The sequence below is a fragment of the Gorilla gorilla genome, chromosome 16 (assembly GCF_029281585.2).
Source record: "Gorilla gorilla gorilla isolate KB3781 chromosome 16, NHGRI_mGorGor1-v2.1_pri, whole genome shotgun sequence".
In the NCBI taxonomy this organism is placed as follows: Eukaryota; Metazoa; Chordata; class Mammalia; order Primates; family Hominidae; genus Gorilla; species Gorilla gorilla.
In genome coordinates, this window is record NC_073240.2 from 86,101,129 (window position 1) to 86,112,527 (window position 11,399).

An 11,399-nucleotide genomic window follows, 5' to 3' on the forward strand; every position below is an offset into this window, starting at 1 on the left:
AGCCTCTCTCCATACCATGGTAGGGGGGTGCTGTTCCACAGAAGGGTCAGGTGTGTCTGGGAAGTCCTAAGAGCTGCCTGGAGTTTCAAGGCATTGTTAAAAATGTTCTTGCCTAATCATATGGTGTCAGTGGTTGGCAAAGCCCCTTTCATGCGTAGTAGCAGGGGGTATCGATTGATGTTTTTGGCAACACCTGTCCAATTGTAAAATGTACATCCTCCCTTCCCCCAAAATGCACATACCCTTTGATCCAGCAATTCTGCTTCTAGGATTTGTCTGTTAGAGAGATCTTTTGCCTTGGGCATAAAGAAGTCTGCTAAAGGATGTTTGCTGCAGCACTGTGTGCAGTAACAAAGATGGAACTCAGCTAAATGTCTGCCGTTGGGGACTTCTCATCCCCACATTGGGTTAGTGTGCTGCCTTTAGAAGAATGAAGCCTCTGTATGTTCTCCCATGGAAACATGCTCCAATGTATGTTGTTAAGTAAAACAAAAACAAAAACAAGAAAAACACAGGGTGAAGAAAAGCATGCATATACTGGGTGCGGTGGCTCATGCCTGTAATCCCATCACTTTGGGAGGCCAAGGTGGAAGGATCACTTGAGCCTAGGAGTTTGAGACCAGCCTAGGCAACATTGGGAGACTCTGTCTCTACAATAAATAAGTAAATAAATTAGCTGGGTGTGGTGGTGTGCACCTATAGTTCCATCTATTCAGGAGGCTGAGGTGGGAGGATCGCTTAAGCTCTGAGGTCAAGACTGCAGTGAGCTGTGATCACGCCACTGCACTCCAGCCTGGGTAACAAAATGAGACCCTGTCTCAAAAATGAAATGAAATAAAATAAAAAAATTAGCTGGGTTTGGTGATGTTCACTTGTAGTCCCAGCTACTCATGAGGCTGAGGTGGGAGGATCGCTTAAGCCCAGTAGGTCAAGGATGCAGTGAGCTGTGATTGTGCCTCTGCACTCCAGCCTGGGCAACAGAGTAAGACCCTGCCTCAAAAAGAAAAAGAAAAGTATGCATGGCATGCCATCATTTTGTAAAAGACAATAGTTTTGTTTTTGTATAGGCATAGGATACCTCTTGGAGGAGCCACAAACCCAGGTAATATGTTCTTTGGAGAGCAGGCCTGGGGAGTGGGGTAGTCTCTATACCCTTCGCGTGCCTTTGGAGTATTGTGACACATGCATATGTTACATTACAAAACAAAGAATTGAAACAAACCAAACGTAAACCAGCGTTCAGGGCTGGGGTGACCCTGGCCTGGGTGTGCTTTCTTTGAGTCCTTGGGCTCATGGTTATGTCTAGGGGCTCATGTCCAGGGCTTGGCCTGGACTTTGCTCATGCTGTCTCTCCTTTTAGGTGAACCATCTGAAAAGACCAGTCAGTGGAGTGGGGGATGCTCCAGGCACCAGCAATGGCGCAACTGTCTCTTCCACCAAAAGGCACAAGTCCCTTTTTCAGTGCGCGAAATGTAGTTTTGCCACAGACTCGGGGCTCGAGTTTCAGAGCCACATACCTCAGCACCAGGTGGACAGCTCCACAGCCCAATGTCTCCTCTGTGGTTTGTGCTACACCTCTGCCAGCTCCCTCAGCCGCCACCTCTTCATTGTCCACAAGGTGAGAGACCAGGAGGAGGAGGAGGAAGAGGAGGCGGCGGCAGCGGAGATGGCAGTGGAGGTGGCAGAGCCAGAGGAGGGCTCCGGGGAGGAGGTGCCCATGGAGACTAGAGAGAATGGACTGGAAGAATGTGCCGGTGAGCCTTTGTCAGCTGACCCAGAGGCGAGGAGATTGCTGGGCCCGGCCCCTGAGGACGATGGTGGCCACAATGATCACAGTCAACCACAGGCCTCTCGGGACCAGGACAGCCACACACTGTCCCTCCAGGTGTGACCGGAGACTTTGCAGTGTGCATGGTCAGGGGTGGTGCCGAAGCGTCTTCCACCTGCCCTGCGGACCGTGGAAAATAAAAGGCTCTGCCCCCGGTGTGAGTGTGACCGGTTGTACCCTGGAGTAGTGTCTGCCCTGAGCTGCCAGTGCTGGGTATCCCCCAGCCCCAGGAAATGTGGGGTCGGCCAGGACCCTCACAGCTCTGAATTTGCTTCTGTTATTTATGGCTTTTCGCTGCTTCTTGGTACCCCATCTCTTGTCTGTGTCCTTCCAACCCCAAGCTGCTTATGTGGCCCAACCCCACTGCTGTCAACTAGGCTTGAACCCCACAGCGGCTGTGCTCTTCTGGGAGGTTCCCGCTTGCTGCCTTCAGCCAGGGCGCTCCTCAGAGCTCTATTTTCCTGCAGACACCAGCTCTCCTTCCTGCCTTTAGATCCTGAGAAGGAGGGAAATGAGGGATGCTGACACAGTCCCTCTGGGAGAGCTCTGCCTAGTCTGGTTTGGCGAGGGCCCTTGATCACCTTGCCCCTCCTCCCTGTCTTCTCTGATTCTTTTCCCTCAAAATAGTCCTGAGAACTAATTGTCACACTGGCTCATCATGTCTCTGTGGGTGGGGTGGGAGAAACCTCTGCTGCACACCTCTGTTTGGAACCTGGGCAGAGCAGGAGGTAAGGCAAAGGCAGGCAGGCCCCAAGAACCAGACCCCTTGAGAGGGCGCTGTGGGTGGGTCTTTGTTCTGCTGTTCTGCCTTTCCTGACAGGTGGGGTTGGGGCACACAGACATTGGAATATTTGTACTGCTCTCGTGCCATTTGAGAGGCTGCTGCCCCAGGCAGGCCAGCCCCTACTCCTCTTGGCTACACTCATGTTGCTCAGACTATATTTCAAATAAAAAATCTTCTCACCATGCAGGTAGGCTCTTGTATTCCTCTCCAAGTGAGCCTGGCCCCACCTATTCCACCCAAGGGTCTTTCCCAGACTTCCCCTGTTTGTCCCATCTCTGAGGGAGGACAACACTTCCTACTGTGTAAGGAAGGCCTTCTCTAGATTCTGGAGCTTGTGGTTAGGAAACCAGGAGCCCTGTACTACTTAGTTCTCTAGAGACCTTCTGAAGGGGTGAGGGGAGCGGCTCCACAATGGTCAAGTCACCTCCAAGATCTCCAGGCTAGTGACATTGGCTTTAGGGCGTATCGAAATTTTCTAGGCACCTTCATCTTTCCTTCAGTTGATTTTCAACATAAGAGAACCCCTTACTGGTAAAAAGGGAAAAGGGGGTGGAGAAGAGGAATTTTATAATTTTCTTACAGCATTCAAGAGGTTTCTTATTTCTTACAGCATCGCTACTGCCACAGAGAACTCAAATGTGGCAGAACTGGGATTAGACTTGGGAGACTGGCTGTCTTTTCACTGATGGTGGAGTCAGGGCCCACCCAAGCGCGAGGAGCAGGCTGTGTGGAGGTGTCGTCTGACCTCTAACCCAGGTGGCATGGGGCTGCGCCCAGCAGGATCTAGTGGAGTAAAGGGAAGAGGGTGCTGGCCGGGTGCTTAGAGGTCATCTTTCAAGGAGGCATTAAATATCAATTATAAATTATTAAGTCAGATAAATATGCCTGACCTTTTCACAATTGAAAAAATACATTTTTTTCCCTCTATCAAATGCCAAGTTTTTAGTGGAAATGCTAATGGCAGTGGGAAAGGTTGCCTCACTTTCAGAGAGACTCTCGCTGTCTGCACCATTTTAATAATTGCTCTTCCTGGCAAGGCTGCCTCTTCCCTGCCTCCCCAGCTGGCAGTGGGGCAACCCAGGCCTGTTTCCAGCTACCTGCAAAGCCAGACCTAGCCCTGCTGTAGCTGTTGTCCCATGCCTAATTCTAGTTACAGGAAGCCATCCCTGTACCCTGGGTCCATTCACAGGAATGGATTCCAGAGGAGGCTGATAGAAGGGTTTGAAATGACTGGCTGGATCCCTTCCTGCTCAGACACAGTGGTAGCTGGAGAGCAGGCAGAGATGGTAGAATTGCAGGTTTGACCACCTGTCCTGACCCCAGATATACATCTTCCTGGGAAGAACGTGACTTGGAAAAATGCTGAGCCAGTCCCTGGAAAACCTGGGTCCTGGCCTGGATTCTGTCCTTAGCCAGCTCTTAATAAATGCCTTAACCTCACTGTCTCCTCTCCTTCACAATAGAGTTAGTAATTCCCATCCAACTGGCTTCACAGGCTTTTGTGAGCTTATGAATGTGAAAGTCTTTTCTAGTTTATAAAACACTATATGAATGTGGGGAAATCTTTACTTGACCTTAGGGCGTGGAGGGTGGAGCACATTTTGTCTGCTGTTTGGACTTGGATGCTGATTAGCAGTTATGAAGTGGCCCAGACACCTAGCCATTCTTTAGTAAGAGTGAAGATAGCATTTTAAGCCCTCCTTGTGTGCCTAGCATCTTACTGAACACTTTCTGGTGATTCTCTCCTTTAATCCTCACAAAGATCTCACAGTTGTCCTCCATTTTACGGAGAAGAAACTGAGGCTCCGAGAGGTTAAACGATGTGCAGAGGCCACCTGTAGTGATGATGCTGAGTCAAGCCTGTCAACCACTGTGCTCCTTAGTGACCAAGGCTGCTTTGACAGGCTGCCAGCTTGTCAGTGGTTTGCAGCCCCCCAGACATTTGCTTTCCTACTTCCCATGCAGTTGGGGTGCCCTGCCAAGTGCCAGGTTCTCTTTGGAGTCCATCTGTGCCTTGTCACCCCAAGGAGGGCCTTGAGCATCACGCCGTTGACATTTCGAAACGTGGTATCTCTACAACCTTTCATTCTCATTGGGATTTACCTTGCCATTTGAACACCATCATTTTTTGAGGACAGTCTAGAAAAGGTTGCCTAACCCTCACAGGGAACACATAGTTCCCTCAGAGTCCAACATCTTCTGGTCTTTTCTTTTTCAAGATTTTTTTAAATGGTTGTGCTATCATTTGTCATCATCAGAAAATGCTTGCTGTAACAAGCGTTTATCTGCACATTATGCTGCAGTGAATGCTCTACTGATCAAGTTAAACAGATAAGATCCCTTCCCTTGTAGAAACTACAACTTAATACAGTCTAAGACTTGACAAATTACTTAGTATTTATTTTCCAACTGCTTTATCTCTGTAAAATGATATGCTGAATTATTATAAGCTAATTGTTGTAGAAAGAACTTTCCCCTTAACTTATGTAAACAGTCTGGTTTTAAAAAATTTGATAATTGTGGCCCAGTAAGCTCAACACTTTGCCTTCCCCAAGACTGGGGAACCTCTGTCCTGTTCACCACTGTATATTCAGCACCAGGCAGTTTCTTTTTTTGTTTGTTTGTTTTTTTGTTTTGAAAAATTAATACATATACATGGTAAGACATTCCACAATACAAAAGGGTATACAATAAATGGTAAGCTTCCCCATGGAGGTCAGCCTCTAGTCCCCTCTCCAGAGTTAATCACTGTTATCTATATGTTGTGTATCCTTTCAGAGCAATTCTATGCATTTACAAGTTTATAAATATGTATATTTATATATCTATTTTTAATACAAATAGTAGAATTCTATACACAGTGTTCTGAAGCTTGCTTTCTTATATAGTATTTTGGAGATTATTCCAAATTCATACATTGGGTCAGAGTAATTCTTTAAAAGTTCCTTGCATATAACAGTGATTCAAAAAGTATATGGATGAATGAGTGAATGCTGCATGAATGAATGAATCTGATTCAATTGGTAGCTACAGCTGTTTTCTCAGGGTCTGATCTGACCAAGACAGCACCTTCTAGATTCTAGAACGTGTCCTCCTGACTAAGGGGTTCAGGATACTGTTCACCTTCTCCAACAGATGCCACTGGAGCCTTAGGAACTGGGCACAGGAAGCCTTGGGCCCCTGGAGGAAAAAGTTGAGACTAGGACGCAGGTCCCAAGTATGGGATTTTTTTGGGTTCCTACTTAAAATGCTTTTTTCTTTATTGGAAAATGATGTAACATTTTAGAGAAATTAAAAAGCACACATATTTATAATCTCTTCCTCCTACCATTGTAGTTGTTTTCATTTTTGCCTATCACTTTCCAATCCTTGTTCAGCACATTTGTAATTGAATTTATGGTATAATTATGATAGTAGCAGTGGTTAACATTGAACATTTCTATATGGCAGACATTATTCTCACATTCATTTTTATTTAGCTTCACAACAATCCTGTAAGATACGTAGTACTACTATTCTTTTGGAGACAATAAAATTGAGGTTCAGAGTAGTTGAATGACTTCCTTAAGGCCATGGAGCTAATAAGGGGCAGAGCTGGAATTCACACTCAGGGGTGACTGACACTATACTGTCTCTGATTTTGTACTCTACTTTTCTCCACTTAACGCAGAAAATATCCAGTACATGTTTCTACATAGTCTTTAAATCATCATTTTCTTTTTTTTTTTTTTTTTGAGATGGAGTCTGTCTCTGTCGCCCAGGCTGGAGTGCAGTGGCGTGATCTCAGCTCACTGCAAGCTCCACGTCCCAGGTTCACGCCATTCTCCTGCCACAACCTCCTGAGTAGCTGGGACTACAGGCGCCTGCCACCACGCCCAGCTAATTTTTTTTTTTTTTTGTATTTTTAGTAGAGACGGGGTTTCACCGTGTTAGCCAGGATGGTCTCGATCTCCTGACCTTGTGATCTGCCCGCCTGGGCCTCACAAAATGCTGGGATTACAGGCGTGAGCCACCATGCCCAGCCTAAATCATCATTTTCCATAACTGTAATCACATTCATCATGCCAAATCAATACAATTGACCATTTCCTTTTTAACATGTAAATTCCCTACTTCATCAGTGCAATGAAGAGTCCTGAGCATGTAGCTTCTTGCTTCTGCAGAATTATTTCCTTGGGAGTTTAGCCTTATTTTTTTCTTGAGTAAACTGGCGAGTGATAGAATGGAGAAGATCATTGTCATAATAGTAATCAGACGCCCTAGGGTGCAGTCTCATTTCTGTAAGTGACAGTCATTTGGTCTTTCCTGGCCTTAGTTCTCTTATCTATCAAATGAAGGGGTTGGTTTATATATCTCTGGGGATCTTGATTTTTATCTTCTCAGTCTGTATACGTTCATGTCAAAATAGACCTTCCCAAAGGCAAGAACTTGTATTTCCTCTTTTGCTTATTTTTTTATTTGTTTATTTTTGACCTAGGTGCATACAAAAATGGAAAAGATCCCTCTTACTCAGCCCTTCCAAGGCAATATCACTTTTATTTGCATTTATTTGTTTTTCAGTTTGCATTAGATTTATGCTTTCTCAGATAGAGTTCTAGCTCTTTATGAGTACCTATTTTTTTAAAAAAAGTCTCATTGTTAATCATCCTAAGTTTTGCAGCTTTTTAAATTTTATTACTTTTTTTTTTTTAGAGACAGGGTCTGGCCCTGTCACCCAGGTTGGAGTGCAATGGCACAATCATAGCTCATTGCAACCTCAAACTCCTGGGCTCAAGTGATCCTCCCACCTCAGCCTCCCAAGTAGCTGGGACTACAGGTGTGTGCCATCATGCCTGGCTAATTTTGTTATTATCTTTTTAGAGATGGGGTCTGGCTGTATTGTCCAGGCTGGTCTTGAACTCCTGGGTTCAAGGGATCCTCCTGCCTCAGCCTCCCAAAATGCTGGGATTACAGGTGTGAGCCACGGTACCTCGCAATTTTTTTTTGGCTTTTGTCAAGCCTTTTGAAGTTTGAACTTTGTCTACTTCATAACTTCCAAGCATCTTCAAATCCTTCTGTCACCAGGCATTTTTCATTAGGGTTCTAGGTCCAGGTGAATTCTTGAGTTGGTTCGTTGTGTCATGTATTGGCCTTTAAAAATGCTCTTATTTTGGCCCACGCCTGTAATCCCAGCACTTTGGGAGGCTGAGGCGGGCAGATGATGAGGTCAGGAGTTTGAGACCAGCCTGGCCAATATGGTGAAACCCCGTCTCTACTAAAAATACAAAAATTAGCCATGCGTGGTGGCAGGTGCCTGAAGTCCCGGCTACTCAGGAGGCTGAGGCAGGAGAATTGCTTGAACCTGGGAGGTGGAGGCTGCAGTGAGCTGAGAACACACCATCATACTCCACCCTGGGCGACAGAGTGAGACTCTGTCTCAAAAAAAAAAAAAAAAAAGCTCTTACTTTATATATATATCTATATATACCCATTTACAGATTTAAATTGAGTTTTCAGTGCATGAATACTAAAATCAACAAATATTTAATTGACCATAAGGAAAAGGGGTTCAGAAGGATGTGATAAAGCCATGTAAATCCATTCTAACTAGGAGAAGCTTCCATCACAATGAGTCCCCAAGTGACAGTGGATCTGCAGCACCAGGGTGTTTCATGAATGGACGTGGGATCATACATAAAGTGTTCATGCAGATCTGCTAAATCGCTTTGCTTCTTGGCCTTTTGGCTGAGATCAAGTACAGACCTACCAGATCTTCTCAGACTTAATCCTGTAAGCTTTGCCTCTATTCTATATGAAAATGGAGATGGTAGATGATGCATTTGATGTTTGGAGAGAGTGATTAAGCTCCTCTTCAATCTGGCATTCATTAAACTTGGAACCCCACTGATTCTAGGTCTCCCCTTTCAATTATAGCACAGGGCACACACATAATCCCTACTTTTCTGTGGGGGTTTTTTAGTCTATAGAGCAATTTGCTTAGAATTTTCCCCTAAGATCCATTGTGCATAACAGAGCTGAATATTCTTGGTATCTGAACAGGAAAGTAGGTGCTGCTTTCTAAGAAGCTCTTTGCCTATGGAGGAGGGGTTTTGATATGATTTAAAAGTGGGGAAAAGGAGAAGATGGAAAGTGGGGGTTGTCAGGGGAGGTGATGGTGGGAAAAGGGATAGAAATTTGTGGAGGGGCAGGCAGAAGAATTTGAACAGATGGAGAGTTTAGAACCTGGAAACTGCATTTTTTAAGACAGTGATAGAAATGGTGCTGGTGAGCTCAAAAGGGAGGTAGTGGCTTGATTCGTCAACGGCAGCACTTGGGTGAGCAGTAACTGTGGCAGCAGTTGCTGGGAGGAATTAATTTTTTTTGAGACAGAGTCTCACTCTGTCACCCAGGTTGGATGAAGTGGTGCTATCTTTGGCTCACTGCAACCTTTGTCCCCCAGGTTCAAGCGATTCTCTTGCCTCAGCCTCCCCAGTAGCTGGGATTACAGGCATCCACCACCACGCCTGGCTAATTTTCGTATTTTTAGTAGAGACGGGGTTTTGCCATGTTGGCCAGGCTGGTCTCGAACTCCTGACATCAGGTGATCCACCTGCCTCAGGCTCCCAAAGTGCTAGGATTACAGGCATGAGCCACCACGCCCAGCCGGTATTAAAGTTTTTTAAAGAATGAGAAGATATAGCTGTTGAGGAAAAGGAGAGCTGAGATTCAAAGACTTCCTTAGAAAAAGACAAAGACTTGAAAGGGAGGAAAAAGACTAGTTTACCTTGGAAGAAGACCAGGAGAAGCCTGGGCTGGGAAGAGCCTTTTCTAGGTTCCGTTGAAGATAGGGAGTTTATATACTGGGCCCAACTGACTAATTGCTGGCCCCTGACCACACACTTATCCTCTTATCTAATGATTGCTTTATTTTGGGACATGCCTAGATTTGTGGCAGTCCTGGATGGAATCAGAGCAGGTGGATTGGGGAAGACACTTGGCTGTGGCAGCTCTATCATTGAGTCCCAAATTCCCTTTCCAATCAAATGAGAATCAGGACTGACTTCTCGTTGCCAGTAATCCTTTAATTGGTGTCCATTTACCCAAGCACAGCTGTGGCCACACAGCTATCCAGTCCCTGGATAGAAGCATGCCAGAGTGGCCAGCTCATCCCAGAGCGGTAGGACCTGGAATGTCCACCCTCTTGGAATAGAGGCTCAGCTGCCTGAGCTGGGAGCTGTGGCAGCTCTTGGAGGGAGGTCAGACAAGCGGCAAAGAGCCCTGCAGACCAGCTGGCAGGAAGGGCAGCTTGTAGCACAAGGCAGTAAGTTCCCACGGGAGGGCAGGATCAGCAGAAAGAACTGGGCTTTGTTGAACTCAGAGCTGAGACTTTAGAATGAGTGGAATCAAGTGAAGGAAAAATAGAGGAAACTGGAGGGATTGGATAGGTATTTGATTAATTTACCATGCTATTAATGACTCGCATTGAGATGTGGTTTGAGGAGCGTTGAGGACTGGAGTGGAAGCCAATGATGCTTCATAAGGAAGTTTTCAATGACCCCTGACCTCAGACCTGTGCCACAGCTTGTGGAGAAGGCCACCTCAGCATGAGTCCACATGGGTGCCAAAGAAGCAAAATAAGACGTGGAAAGTCTTCTGACCAGAATGAAGTTGATGATCATTATACTGTACTTTGCTCTAAAAAGCTCATGTGTGAACTATGACCATTCATGGCACAGGAGTTTGAGGTGAACATTGGCAAAGTAGATGCATCCAGAGAGGAACATCTTGCATGGCCTGAGGCTCTCAGTGCCATTTTGTTCAAGGAGCTGTTGAAGGAATTTGATGTTTCATCAAGAAAAGAGGTATTTCATGACCAGTATTTTCACGTCTTTGTGGAGCTATCATATCAAAAAGGAGTCTAGACATCTGTGTGGCTCCAGAGCAAAATTTGACTCAGAATAAAAGGAAAATCTGCCTGAAAATGAAATGGGCTGCTTGGAGGAGTAGCACATTCTCACGCCCTGGAGATGTGCAGGCACAGGCTAGGGCCCCTCCACCAGGGTTGTCTAGACAGTGCTGAGGCCCTGCAGTGGCAGGGAGAGGCTAGAGGTGTAAGGATTACTTAATGATGGCCCTTCCTGCCAACCGTGATCAGTCCCTGCCCCCCCCCCCCCTCCGTTTTCTCTCCTCCACACAGATGGGACCACATGTGTCTCCCCTTAGTCTCTCTCTGTCCCAAGCCTGAGGACCAGCTGTGGTCCCCAGGAGCTCCACGTTAACCCTCAGGGACTGGCATCTGGCCACTGTCATTGGGTGGGCCTGGCTCTGACCTTATGTTTCAGCTCTACTCATTGGGTTGCTTCTACCTTGTTCAGGAGGCCAATGTTTGCAACTTCATAACCCAATTCTGTTAACCCATTATTGCTTGATATTATGACTGGCTCCCCTTGGGCTCTTTTGAGAAGTTTGGTAGTGAACTGAAAGATGGGGTTGGAAGGGTATGGTGGCTTATACCTGTAATCCCAGCACTTTGGGAGGCTGAGGCAGGGTGATCGCTTGAGCCCAGGAGTTTGAGACCAGATTGAGCAATATCAAGAGACACTGTCTTTTCAAAAAATTAAAAATATATATATTAACTGGGTGTTGTGGTGTGTGCCTGTAGTCCTAGCCCTTTGAGAGGCTGAGGCAGGAGGATCACTTGAGCCCAGGAGGTCAAAGCTGCAATGAGCTATGATCACACCACTGCACTCCAGTCTGGGTGACAGAGTGAGTGACCCTGTCTCAAAAAAAAAAAAAATGGGTAAATAC

At 46.1% G+C, this 11,399-nt stretch overlaps 1 protein-coding gene across 4 annotated transcripts in view; it reads left to right on the top strand.

The window, feature by feature from the left end:
- ZNF592 (zinc finger protein 592) overlaps window positions 1-5,466 on the top strand; it is a 57,033-nt gene extending 51,567 nt beyond the window's left edge. For all 4 annotated transcript variants that reach the window (XM_055362798.2, XM_063698796.1, XM_063698797.1 and 1 more), the window contains one exon: window positions 1,361-5,466. In XM_055362798.2, the coding sequence (XP_055218773.2) occupies window positions 1,361-1,891 (531 nt within the window). In that variant the 3' untranslated portion in view covers window positions 1,892-5,466. The remainder of the gene's footprint in view (window positions 1-1,360) is intronic.
- The last annotated feature ends 5,933 nt before the right edge of the window (window positions 5,467-11,399 follow it).